Source organism: Mastigoproctus giganteus, chromosome 5 (genome assembly GCF_048544385.1).
Source record: "Mastigoproctus giganteus isolate SK-2022 chromosome 5, ASM4854438v1, whole genome shotgun sequence".
NCBI classification, from domain to species: domain Eukaryota; kingdom Metazoa; phylum Arthropoda; class Arachnida; order Uropygi; family Thelyphonidae; genus Mastigoproctus; species Mastigoproctus giganteus.
In genome coordinates this window covers 155939087-155953509 of record NC_143579.1, presented here as the reverse complement: position 1 = coordinate 155953509, position 14423 = coordinate 155939087, and the positions used below count along the sequence as shown (strand labels likewise).

At 34.2% G+C, this 14423-nt stretch overlaps 1 protein-coding gene across 2 annotated transcripts in view; it reads left to right on the top strand.

Moving 5' to 3' along the window:
* Positions 1-9048, top strand: part of Sarm (sterile alpha and armadillo motif) — a 328620-nt gene extending 319572 nt beyond the window's left edge. For both annotated transcript variants that reach the window (XM_090374247.1, XM_090374248.1), the window contains exons 8-9: positions 5404-5525; positions 8544-9048. In XM_090374247.1, coding sequence (XP_090230373.1) covers positions 5404-5525; positions 8544-8802 — 381 coding nt within the window. In that variant the 3' untranslated portion in view covers positions 8803-9048. The remainder of the gene's footprint in view (positions 1-5403; positions 5526-8543) is intronic.
* Positions 9049-14423: the final 5375 nt, after the last annotated feature.

The following is a 14423-nucleotide window of genomic DNA, read 5'->3' as shown; positions in this document are numbered from 1 at the left end:
CAACCATCCCCTTATCCATAGCAGCAATTTGCCTCCAATACCACACTGCTCCAATTTGTGCAGCAGTCTTCCATGTGCAACAGTATCAAAAGCCTTTCTAAGATCCAAATATATAATATCAAAGTTATTCCTTGCATCCAGTTCTTTTGTGACTACATCATAGTATCCAATCAAATTGGTCAGGCAAGACCTGCCCTTAACAAAACCATGCTGCGTCTGAGCTATAACTGAATTCTTGTCTAGATGATCCTGCAGTGCTTCTTTAACCAGTGCCTCCATTAATTTACCTGGAACAGAAGTTAAACTAACAGGTCTGTAATTACTTGTGTCAGCCTTTGATCCTCCTTTGTGAATTGGGGTTACATTTGCACATCTCCAGTCCATGGGTACCTCCCCTGAGTCCAAAGAAGCTCTCATAATTATGGTTAGGGGTTTGCATACTTCCTTTGCTGCCTCCTTTAATATAACTGGATAGATCCCATCCACCCCAGGTGCCTTTTTTATGTTTATCCTCAACAATCTCTCCTCCACTTTCCTCTCAGTTATTACAAAATCATCCAGCTCACTGTCAATGTTTACTTTACCTACATCATTCTCCTTCCTGAATAACTCCTCATGCGTGAATGTAGATGCAAAATACTCGTTTAGATTGTTAGCCATCTGAGCAGGATCCTCAACTGTTGAACCATCAATATCCAGTGGACCAATCTGATTCATTCCTTTCCTTCTCGAGTTCAAATATGTAAAGAACTCTTTTCTGTTTTTCTTTGCATCCTTTGCCAAGGATTTTTCGTAGTCTGCCTTTGCCTGCCTAATCTCCTTTGTGACTTGGTTACAGACCAACTTATATCTATCATAGGCTTCCATGTCACCCATTAATTTGTATGTATCCCATGCATTTTTCTTCTCTGCCACATGTCTCATTAGTTCATCTGACAACCATTTAGGCCTAAACCTTGAACAATATTTCTTAGTTGGTATGTAAAGCCTGGTAGCCTCCAAGATTAGTTCCTTGAATGCTTCCCATTTTGAGTTTGCTGTTGGTAACATCATCAGTTGGTCCCACTGTATAGAATTTAAATACTGTCTCAGACCATCATAGTCGCCTTTACGAAAACAAAAACCCTTCCCTTTACCTCTGATGGTAGTTACCTCCTTGAGTAAATCCCACTTCAACACACTGTGATCACTGCCACCTAGTGGTTCATTTATCTGCAGATTCTTAATGCATGAAGAATCACTACTGATAATCAGATCAAGAGTATTGCTCCCTCTTGTTGCCTCACGAACATGCTGATGTAGAAAACAATCATCCAATAAATCCACAGAAGCCTTGCTAGTGTGCGAGTGACCAACCCACAAATTCCAGTCAATATCTGGGAAATTAAAATCCCCCATTATAAGACTCTCTGATTTACTGGCCCACTCTATTTCCCTGTACAATATCTTATTATACTCATCAGAGTCATTAGGCCTATAGCACACTCCTACTCTCAATTTTGATTTCCCTATGCTTATGTCACACCAAACTGACTCGACACTGCCCTGTCCATCGATGTCGACTGGCTTCACTTCCTTGGACTTTTATGTGTTTCTTAATTAATAGCATAACCCCTCCTCCCCTGTCTATCTTTTCTATACACATTGTATTCCCCAAATTCCAGTTCCGCATTACCTATATCTGTGTGACACCACGTCTCTGATATCCCAACAATATCTGCCTTTGATGTTTTGAGCAATACCTCAAATTCATCAAATTTATTTACCAAACTCCTAGCATTGGTGTACACGCAGGTATACATGCACCTGTTTCTATTCTTAGCTACCCTAACACAACCCATGTGTTTACTTGTACCGCAATGACTACCAGCAGTCTCTGAAATATCCTGCATCTTGTTTTTCAGGCTTCTGTTCATTTCAATAGAAGCAGTGCAAGAATCACTTCCACCTCTGCCAGTGGCTACTGTTAATCTATTAGTCCTTGTATCCCCCCCAACTAGCAGTTTTCCGACCCACCTAACACTGCCTCGACAGCATCAGCAAAAATTCTTGCACCCTTTCTATTTAAGTGTATCCCATCCCTGTAGAAGCAATCTCTCCTGTTAACAAGTACAGTCCAGGCTGAAAAAAATTCTACCCCTTGAGCCTTGCACAATCTTTCCAGGGCCGAATTGATCGACAAGGCTCTCATCATATACTCCCTCCTATCGTGTCTGGGCAGAATTGCAGACACTCTCAATTTCAACCCTAATTCACGGCTTTTTTTTCAACAGTGACCTGTACTTGCTAAGTAGTTCCGCCGGTCTCCTACTCTTAATATCATTAGTGCCAACGTGTACAACTATATCACCTTTTGTGCCCTTAAAAGATGATATCCGCTCTACAACGTCATCAACCTTTGCCCCTGGCAGACATACCCTGGTCCTATTCCACCTATCCTTTTTACAAAGCATGTTCCCCGTTTCCCTGACAATAGAGTCACCAACAACTACTAGTTCCTGTGGGACCAGCGCATTCTGCCTAGGGGGCTGCCTCTGTGTTGCCTGATGACCAAGTGCAAGCTCTGGCGTTGATGTGGGCAGCTGAGAGCTTGATGGGCCCCTCAATTTATTTCCTTCGAGGGCATCCACCCTGTCCTTCAAGCTCTCATAAAGGCCCATAACAACGCTGAGTTGTCGCCTGATTTCCTTGCACTCCTTACATCGTGCACACACAAAGACATCCCCCTTGGCAGTATCATGTCCCGTACCCGACTGCTCCGCAAACATCAAGCAAACAGTGCATTTTAATAGACTGTGATTCAGAGGGCAACTGCCCCCCTCAGTTCTCCCCTGAACCACAGCACTCCCATTAGCTTGAGCCTTTTGCTTTGCTGCTCTGGTCAGAGTCATGATTCCGATTTAATTCTATAAAATTCAAAACAAAAATTAAATCCTTAAGTTATATCCCAAAACAGTTATAACGCTATATTTATTTTTTCGGTATCTAGTGTTTTCTACGAGTTCCCTTTATACAACTTCCGTATCACGTGTACCACTATAGTTATGTATTAATTATTTGTTACGATTAAGTCGTTATTTATATATATATATAGAGTTAAAAGTACAATTTAATTGACAATAAAGTTTATCAAGATTAATAGATTTACTGATTAATTGACAATGTTATATTATGCACTATACTACACTAAGCTTATGCTATCGTAAAAATGGCGGGAAATCACGAACGGTATTTCCACGGACTCGCAAGTATTTACCAGCTTCCAAATCTCGCTATCTCAATTTAGAATAAACTAAGGATCCTGACTAGTCTATAATCTACTTATAGAAGACAACTTGATATAACAACCGGTCAATAAATCGACTAAATTTGGTTAAAAAAAAAAAGACCTCTCGTTCAATTTGCGACACATGTAAATATGTATTTACATATGTATGTAAATACATATTATATTTATTTTTTTTTCCCTTTATGTAAATATATTTTCCCTTTATTTTTTTTTCCCTTTATGTAAATATATTTTCCCTTTATTTTCCCTTTATGTAAATATAATAAAAATTTATAAGGCATCAAACATGTGATGCTAATTTTATCTTATCCTGTATATACAGCAAACTCCTGTTATAATGTACCTATGCAAAGAAGCAAGCTTATACAGAATCAGCAAAAAAAAAAAAAACTTTCTCACATCACCTGTCCATCCCAAGTGCTTACTTCTCTTTTGCTGTTTTTTTTTTTTAATATATATAACTGGATAGATCACATCAGCCACCTTGCCTTATTTACTTACTAGCTTCAGTAATTTCTCTTCCACTTTCTTCTATTATAACAAAATCATTTAGCTCCCAGTTATAACTTTGTGTACTTCTTGGTGTTCTCATTTTTAAAAACTTCTTCACTTGTGACTGTAGATGCAAAATATTTATCATTATTAATATAATAATATTTTTATATTATCCCACTTTTAACTCTTATTTTCTTCTCATCTCCTGGTCAATCGTATGAAGTACCATGCATTTCTTAATAACTATAGCATTCCTGTTTAAATGCTCTACTTGCTTATATTCCTTTTTTTTTAAGGTTCCCAGAAGGAATAAAGCCAGATATAACTCTCCTTCCACTTGATTTTGGGAAAGGTATGAATCATAGGAATCGTGAATTTTTTTTTTTTTTTTACTTTGTAGAAATTGTTTCTTGTTTAAGTCTCTGGCACAACCACCAGGTCAAAGGAATTTACAATAAATTCCTTTGACAATACAATATATAATTATCAATACAAACATTCATTGTATTTAGCAGTCACGGGCTTTAACCCCGGTCCACTCAAAGAGTGTGTGTTACTGCACTCTCACTCCTGACCACTCAGCTACGTCAGGCCTGGTGTAGATGCCATTTATTCTATATTTAACTCAAACCTTCAAAGGTAGATAGGCCATTCTTTACAACATAATTGTTTAGTTATTCGTTATTCATTAATGCATTCAGATGCTCTCCTCAGCTTTTTATAAATTCAACATTATTCATATGCTCTCCTTGCTGGTACAGTTTGCATGTGTTCAATATGGCATCAATAAATTTCATTAATAACAGCACTGTTATTATTATGTTAATATTACATTGTAATGTTTATACAGTAATACTCCAGGTAGATTAAGTTTAATTTAATAAAATCTTTTCAAAAATTTTCATTTTTTTTTAAGCAAAAGAATCTGAATGCACCAAAAAAGGTAAAAAGTCAGTGTTATCTGCCAAAACATTGATGGAAAATAAAAAAAAAAAACCTTCAAAAAGGGGGCTGCTCGTAGTGCTCTTTGAATTCAGTCCCTTTGAACACACACTGCATATATTTTTTTTCTTACTGTTCTCCAATGTGTACATCCATAATATGATTTATAAAATAAATAAACCATAACAGTAATAGACAAAAAACCATTTTATATAATAAGTTAAACATAAAAAAACAGTGTCTACTTTCTTTAGAAGTGGCATTAATCCTTCACTTGGAAGAAATATACTTGTTTATTCAAAGCTGAAAACAATAACTAAGGATTACAGAGAGGCTGTGAGATCCTTTTCACATATAATTCTGAGAAAACAATAGCATGCCACTTCCAAACCTGCTTTTCTAAAGCTGTTTGCATCATTATGAAGGTGGACAGAGTTGCAGCCTCTAGTCTTCAATAGGCTGTTAATGCGTAATAGATATTTCGCTGAGGGATCTGCTGGTTCAGTGCATGCTGCATTAATATGCAGCATGAATTTAATTAGTAACTTCAATTCATGCATAAATTCAAAGTGGGAAAATAAAAATGCAACTTATTTTTGTCAATATTATTATTTGTTATATTATTTGTCAGCATCTTCATGTTAAACATTAAAATGTTATTTTTTTCTGTATTCTAGGAAATTGTAGAAGCACTTCAAAGCCAATGTAATATCATACCTATCTTGGATAATTTTCAATGGCCAGAACCAGAAATGTTACCAGAAGACATGAGAGCAGTATGTTACTTCAATGGAGTAAGGTAAAGTCTCTAAAATGTGTCTATTTGTTACATCATAAATGAATTAGTACATCATCTGTACAGCTATATCGCAATTGGGATGCTTGCAAATACAAGTATAATGATTTTGCTGAGTTTGTTTTAATTTTTCATCAAAGTTCTTTATATATAAAGAAAAATGGTAAAAAGGAATATATGCCCTCCAAAAAATATTATTGTTATAGTTAGGGAAGGACGTTACATGGTTGTTTTCAATTAAGATTATTACTATATTTAATACCACTCTTATACCATGTGATATTAATATTATAGTTTATTAAGCTCAGCTTATTCACTTAAACTACTATATATATTAAGGTAACATTTCAGGTATCTTACCGATACCCATCAGACCATGCTGTTGGGGGATCAAAAATAGAAAGGATTACAAATTTGAATACAATTACAGTTATCAATATTACAATTACCATTATTACCATTACAATTACCAATATTCTGATTTTACAATTACAATTAAGATTTGGAAATAAACAATTCTAAGTTTGGATTATTGTTACAATAGAACCAGATATTAAATTAGGTAAAATAGAAATACTCTTCTATTGCATCTCCAACTGAGTGGAGAAACTGGGTGGTTACGGTAATTATTCACTGAAGAGTCCTGTTTTGTTTATAAAAATTACCTTAAAAAAAAAACCAAGAAGAATCACTGCCTTTAGTCCACTATACAGCCTACTGGCAGGTAATACAAAATATATTTCACTCCCAAATGTACCTTCAGGTAACAAGTTATAACAGATTAAACGTATAATCCACACATAGCAGTCTAGTCTGTGGAGAAACTGTAGAGCGAAAGTTGTTCTTACTCGCCTCCACATGGGACATAGTCATCTTACATTATTTTTTGCTGAGGGCTGATGACCCTACTATGTGTGAAGGTTGCAATGTCATTTATCTTTTACTGCTTTTAGCCCTCTCAATGAGCTCTGTACACTCAGTCAGATACTGTACAACAATGAACGTGAGTGAGCTGTTATCTATTTAAATTTATTGAACCTTTTTAAACTTGTGTAAAAACTTACTTTTAATATTTATTTTATACACTTGTAATATTTATACATATTTATGTAATTCTTGCCTTGGACTTATGTATTTATATAACTTGCTTTGGATCATATAAAAGCCCACCAGTACAATACCAAAGGTGCATGTTGTATACAGACTCTCTTAGCACATTACAGGCATCTATTAGAGATGAGATACACTCTCATACAATATTGTATTGTGTTAAGCAAATGGTACACTTTCCTTCAGAGTCGGACTTGGATATTTACTTTTGCTGGATCCCAAGCCATGTCAGAATCACAGGCAATGATTTAACTGATGCAGCAGCCAAATCAGCTATGCCTCAGTATGACATCCACTAAAGGCATGTAATCCATAACAAATTACTTTACCAAATCAAGCCTGTGTAATTATGCCTTAGCAATCTAGTTAGAGAAGGTCACCAGGAGAGTGTAGTACTTGCATTCACACATTCCTGCCTGCTAAGGGTGGATGGTTCTACATGCAGATACTGACACCTTTTTAACAGTTCAGAAAATATTTTCATTTAAGCATTTTTGTAGCTGTATCTTTTAACTGTTTTATATTATATTAATGCTACTCTGTATTAATTAATTATACCATTATATTATATATTTTTATTATACCATTTCACTTAGCACACTATTGCCTTAGTTATAAATGCACCATCAAAACCATAAACAATCAAGCTTGGTGCAATCAGCAGTGCACAAGATGACACAATCTGGAAATCCAAGATCATTCTTCCCGACTTACCTTCCCACAGGTAGAGCCTGGTCTTTGTATCTCATTTAATTGAGTTTTGGATTTTTTTTTTTTTTTTTAATCTTTGTTTCTTTGGCAGACAGTGATATATTCCTCTGATTTAACCTTTCATCTATCTCTTTCCATACACTGAAGGAGATTTTCAAGGAGGGACTGTAACATTTAGTTTTATAGGCAGGTATCACCAGAGTTATGCAAGGTCAAGGTGCATATTTTTATGCATACACAAATTGTATTCAGCTCATTTGTCAACTCAGAAAAATGTACCTAAATATACATATTCTTTGAGTTGACGTGAATCCTTTAATTGATATGCTACTAGAACTGTTTCCTTTTTTTAGAACTTTACTGTGTGTATTCATATTAAAATGTTTAGAATTGCAAGTAAAAATAAAATAATAATAAATAAATAGAAATGTGCTGAACACCTGTGTTCAGGCATCAGGCAAGTTTTACTGTCACAGAGTGCATGCATACTGATTTTAACCTTTGGTTTATTTATTCTTAATTTTTATTGTGTCCTTTATAGTTTCCATGAGTTAAGTACTCTGACAATTCTAAGTTTTGTAATCGTTCTTGTTGAAATTACAACTGTTATTTTTGCATGATCATTATTACTGTATTTAATACATACAGTATGTATATATCTGTATATAATACACATGACTGTATATAATACTATAATACACATGACTGTATATAATACTATAATACACATGATTTTTCTGTGTAATTACAATCATATACGATTATAATCACACAGAAAATACATAACCCCAGGGGCTCACATCTGGTGAGTATGGGCTTGGCACACCCAGGGTCCTCAGCTGGATATCATCATTCTTCTCTTTCTTGGTGATTCCTTTCTACACTCTCTCTCTCTCTCTCTCTCTCTCTCTCTCTCTCTCTCTCTCTCTCTCTCTCTCTCTCTCTCTCTCTCTCTCTCTCGGGGTATTAAAAAAATTTTTTTTTTTTTTTGTTTTGGCTGGTGCAGCATAAACCTCAGGCTTCCTTGCTTATAGCTAATAATAATGAGTAGGAATGTTTTTTCATCTCAAGTGACATGTGTGCATTATATTAAAATATTGAAAAATTACATTAAGATTAAAATGATAAAACTTTGGATTTCACTTGTAATCATAATAAAATATATTACTTTTGATTCATTGTTATTCATGTTTTATACAGGTGGATTCATGATTATCAAGATGCCTGTGTGGACAAGCTTGAGAGGTTCATGAGGGGAGAAATGAATGTTAGAAGTGATGGACCTCTAGGACGTTATGTTGGAATGGGAGGACCAGGTACACCTAGTACACCAAGCACTACATTGGGACGAGGAGCTCCTATATATCAACGAAGTGCCAGTAATGACAGTGCCAAAGGCAGCACATGTTCTGATAAAGAAATTAATGGAAATGGACGTGTAAATGAAGTATCACACTAGCACACAATTGCCATAGATAATTAGTGCCTTGTGATATGCAGCTAGAAAGAACTTACGTCCTTAAAGTGATATTGAGAATCCAAAGGTTTGCTGCCCTAGAACCAAATAGCAGTGAATAGTAAATTCACTGCAATATCAGACAGAGACCTGCAGAATAGTGAGAATCACTGACTGCATAAACTCCTTTTACTATTTCCAGTTTGTGTTCCAAATGAGTCATTATAATTTCCATTATAGATATTTGTAAAATGGTATAGAATGTGGTACTTCCTTCTACTTAAAAAAAAAAAAAAATCCAGAATACATAACTTTGTTAATGAGACTACAGAAAAATGTAGCCCCTTCCACCAGTTTGCTGGAATATTTTTGCGATTCAAAACATTTTGTTGTAGCATTTGCAAATTTGAAAAAATAATTGTAATTTCAAGAAATTCCTGAAATGCCACCACACATTACTGTCCAAAATAGAAATATAAGTATAGTGCCAGAATAGATTACGAAATATTCCAAGTACAAAAAAAAAAAAAAAATACCTGCTGAGATGTGCCGCCCCTTTCAGCTTAGTCCTCATCAAGAACAGCAATGAAAGGTATGAATATCTAAAAATAAAACAAAACATACCTATGAATTTGTTGAAATAATGACATAATCAAGAATAACCAGAAGAAATTGTAGGTTTGAAAAACTCTAATTAGAAAATAATTGTTTCAACAGTCTTTTTTTTTTTTTTTTATGCTCGTAGTGTTTCTTAATTTCTTTATATTTCTCTTTTGGTCAATGACACATCCAAAAATTATACTTAACCACAGGGCCTCCATATAATTCAAGGAATACAGTAATTTTAGATATCTTAGTCTACTGTGAGCACAATACAGTTGAAATTTTATACCCATTATAGTAATCTTTAGTGAAGGCCCAAAATTGCATATTAAATTGCAATACTATTTAAAAACACACACAAGTATATATATATCAATTTGTTTTGAAAAAAGGGGGTTTTTCCCTATTCTGGGATTAAAAAAAAAACCTGTAATGAATGTTGTTCATGATCTGTTTCAAGGTGCAGGCGCCTTGCTGTTTATACCCTGATCTATGTTATGTAGTGTATGTTGTTTAAGTAACTTGGTCAGTTATGCCGTATTCTGTTTGATTTGCCAAATAAACAGTTGCTTCATAAATCAGAATATAACTGAAATGTTAAAATGGATACAAATTAAATTAGTTTTAATTATAAATACTGCTTTAGAGAAACAATTAGAAATTGCTGTGTAATTATTTCATTCTAAAATTGTAGGGAAAAAAAAAATGAATTCACATTGCAAATTTATAAAAAATGAGGCACACGGAGAGAGAGAAATTTTTAACTGGTGAATCTCATTAATTTGTTGGAAGTTACATGAAATCATATACAAGATATTACCAACTCTCTATCCATTTTCACTAGTTAAGTTTTTTTTTGGAGGGGGGGGTTAGAGTTGAAATGATCCTCATACAACTACCAGTAGATTCATTTGTATATTCCATTACCAGTTTGAAATATAGTAACTCAGTTTTAATTCAAGAATATGAGCTAAATTAGCAGTTCTCAAACTTAGTGTGCTTAAGCTTTAACTAACCTCTAAGTTTCACTTACATTAAACAAAAAATACTAAAATGTTTAAAAATCTTTAAAATTAATTACATAACCAGTTAATTATAATAATAATTAAAATGTTTTTGTTTATACTCCAGCATGACCACCAAATCAGCGGAGTTTACAATAAATCAATCAATACAAATGTTAATCGTATTTAATAGTCACGGGCTTCGACCCCAGTCCACTCAAAGAACGTGTGCTACCGCACTTGTGCTCCTGACCATTCGGCTACGTCAGGCCTAATTTTCTGTTTATACTCCGGGACGACCACACGGTCAGAGGAGTTCACAAGGTAGAGAAAATACAAGAAACAGCACCGTATTCAGCAGTCACGGGCATGAACCCGGGTCACTCAAGGCAAGTGTACTTATGCACCCGCGTGCCTGACCACTCGGCTACGGCGGCTTAACTATTTATTATTATAACTAGTTAATTAAAACATAATTACGTAGTTAACCACTGAATGGTTAACTGTGTAATAGTCACCCCTTAAAATGAAATGTGAATATGCTTAGGAATGTTTAATATGAGAAATACTGTTACACTTTAATGCCTAAATCTTAACTCTCCGCCAATAAAATTAAAACCAAACCAAACCAATCTTAACTCTCAAGTGTTGATAAAAATAATCGACCAAAAACAAATTTTGGTGAATTTTGCGTGAATTTTTGAAAAAACATTTCAATTTTTGGCATTCCTCATGTATGATATGTCCTCCCACCCAGCAGCATCTTTAATTATTTTTTAGTTCAAGAGGTATAGCCATAAAAATTTCTTTAAGGCACTCTGTTTCAGAAAAAAAAAGAAAAAAAGGTAGCTGCCCTGCCAACTGTTATTTTTCCATAGACTTTGCAACCCTGAAATATGGCCTAAAAAGTTTAATCTTAATGATATTTTGATTGTATGTAATATAGTGTTAAAATTAAGAATAACAATTAAGAATAAATTTTTGAAGTTCCCATATCCAACTATTTCTTGCCATTTAAAAAAACCTACATCATTAATTATTTTAAAATAGTATTTCGGTTATCTGTGTTTATATATGTAGTTTAATTTTTTTTTTTTTTTTTTTTACATTTAATAATTAAATATGAAAATCAAACAATTATCACGCAACACTAATAACATTCTTATTATATGTTTTATGTATCTTCCTCAGTATTTTACAATATAATGAATAATATTGTAAAATATTGAGAAGATACTTAAAACATCATATAAAAGCAATACAGAAAAATTGATTATTACAAAAAACAGATATTTTCAAAAGTCAATGTGAAACTATATTTTGTAACATCTTAGTTTTAACTCAGACTTAGAGCTACCTATGTGCTGTGCAATGTAAAGGAATAGACTTCATGCAGACCTGGATTGAACACCCTCTTGCACTAAGGTTAATTAGTGCATTCTTTCAGAAATTACTGAAATTTTGAAAAATATTTGGTGTAATATTAAGAAAATATATTTCTTTTTGATAATGGCATACAATGCAGATTGCTGGTTTTTTTTGGTTTTTTTTAAAAATTTATATAAAATAAATATATATATTATTTTCCCATCTGTCATCAAGCACACAAGACATATCTTGCTTCTGTGAAGCAGAGGATTGTGATGTATACATTTTTTTAAAAATGTATCCTGAAAGATTTTAAAAATACTTTAAGTGGAGATTACAATGTAGTTTCCACATCTATAAATTAAAATATCCAATTTAATAGACTATTTTAATTATTGTACCCACAATCTGCATTTAAAATTTTCAAGTAAAGGTTGTAGCTATGGGTACCTAATCAAGCAAGTTTGTTTTATTTGAGGAGGCAAAGTTAGAGTATAGAATTACTAATCTGCATGAAGATCATTAACAGATGAGAGAAACTGTAACCCTTATTTCTCAAACTTGAAGTCTGTATGTGATGTACTGCATCATAACAGAAAATTTTTCATCAAGCAAACAGAATGCATTATTGATGTACTCAGTTGACAAACTGTAATGATACATACTAACAGAACTATATTTTATAATACTAATTTATTATTTATAATAATCAGTGCTACTGGAAGTTTGAGCAATGTCGATCTTTCTTTTACCTCGTCCAGCACAAACAGCTTCAACTTCTTGAATATCCACTGCTAATTCCCTAAATGTTGATCAACTAACACCAGGGGCTCAACATTCATATTATTAAAACAAGTGAGAAATGTAAAATATGTTTTACTATATCAAATTTCACTCACACAGCTTCAACCTCCATGAGGTAAGTGTGAGAAAACAACGAATTAATGAATTTATTTTGTGGTCAAATAAAGCACAATGTAGACACTCATATTCTTATTTTTAACTTTGAGGGACCTCAAAATTAAAAAATACAAAAAGAGGGATGGTTTTTTTTTTTTTTTTTCTTTTAACAGCCAGATCAACGAAAATATTATTAGGCCCAATTTTTTTTTTTTTTTTTTTGTTAGTTGTTGGCGCATCGGCTTCTGTGGCTATAATGCACCTCCCAAAGTTTTTGCATTTTACTCTGATCCAAGCCTGAGGCGGATTCAAACCCGCGACCTTTGGGTTGCCAGCAGACACTTTACCCACCTGGCTAGCCCGGTCGGCATTAGGCCCAATCTGTTCTTTTTGATGAACTGACACTTGTTGTTGTTATTTGGTTTTTAGGAGCATTAGCAACTAAGGCCATATTTCTCCGGGGATATGCGGTGGTCATTCCCTAACCTTTCCACATCCTCCGTATTTGGTGGTCACGGGCTCGAACCACGGTCTAATCAAGAAGCGTGTGCTATGCACTGCTGCTCCTGCCCACCTGGCTACAGAGACACCTGAAGTGACACATGAAGTGTAACATAAGGAGAAATTACAAATAGCTGAAGTAATCCATTTAAGTAATCCACTATTTGCTATGAATATATAGGATATATTATAATCATTTCCTATTTTGAAATGCTTTCTTTTTTATTATTATTTCTGTACAGATTTTTTATTTAAACTTTAAATAATACATCATTCAATGAGGTGTAGTATCAGTATTTTATATAAATTAATCAATGATAGCCAGTATGAATTCCGTCAATGTCAATCAACCGGTGATATACTGACTTTTTGTTACCCATCTGTGGGCAAATTCAATGGAAAGGTTAAGTGGTACATATGCAGTTGCTCTTGACATTGCTAAGACTTTTGACTGTGTTATGATAAAGGTCTTCTAAATAAGCTTCCACCTTATGGATTGCTAACGTTTTTGTAATTAGGTATCCAGTTTTCTCTCTGACTGCTCGCTAAGGGTGATCGTAAATGGCTATGTCTTCTAACTTCACCACTAATGCTGGTGTTCTCCAAGGTTCAGTTCTTTCTCCCACCCTTTTCCTCTTATTGTGTTATTAATGACCTTCTTACATTGACTGGAAATCCTATCCAGATTGCAATCCAATTTCCAGTTTGAGAGACCTCGTCCAGCACAAACAGCTTCAACTTCTTGAATATCCACTGCTAATTCCCTAAATGTTGATCAACTAACCCCAGGGGCTCACATCTGGTGAGTATGGGCTTGGCACACCCAGGGTCCTGAGCTGAATATCGTCATTCTTCTCTTTCTTGGTGATTCCCTTCACTCTCTCTCTCTCTCTCTTAGGGTAACTTGGGAATTTTTTTTTTTTTTTTTTTTTTTTTTGGCTGGTGAAGCATAAGCCTCAGGCTTCCTTGCACCATATAGCTAATAATAATCTCCAGGTAATTTTCCAGCAGGGCAAAGATAACTTAGTTAATTTTAATCGTTCTAAAACTCAGTCCTGTCTTATATCTCACAAGGATTCTTCTACTCCTATGCTTATCTTCGACTGGAAATCCTATCCACTGTTTTGCATTGCAGATGAGATTTTCAGTCAGTCAGTCAGATTTCTAGACAAGATCACATATCTGTATTAGGGATTATCCTGACTTCTAATCTCTCTAGGCATAAGCATATCACAAATACTGCTTCCT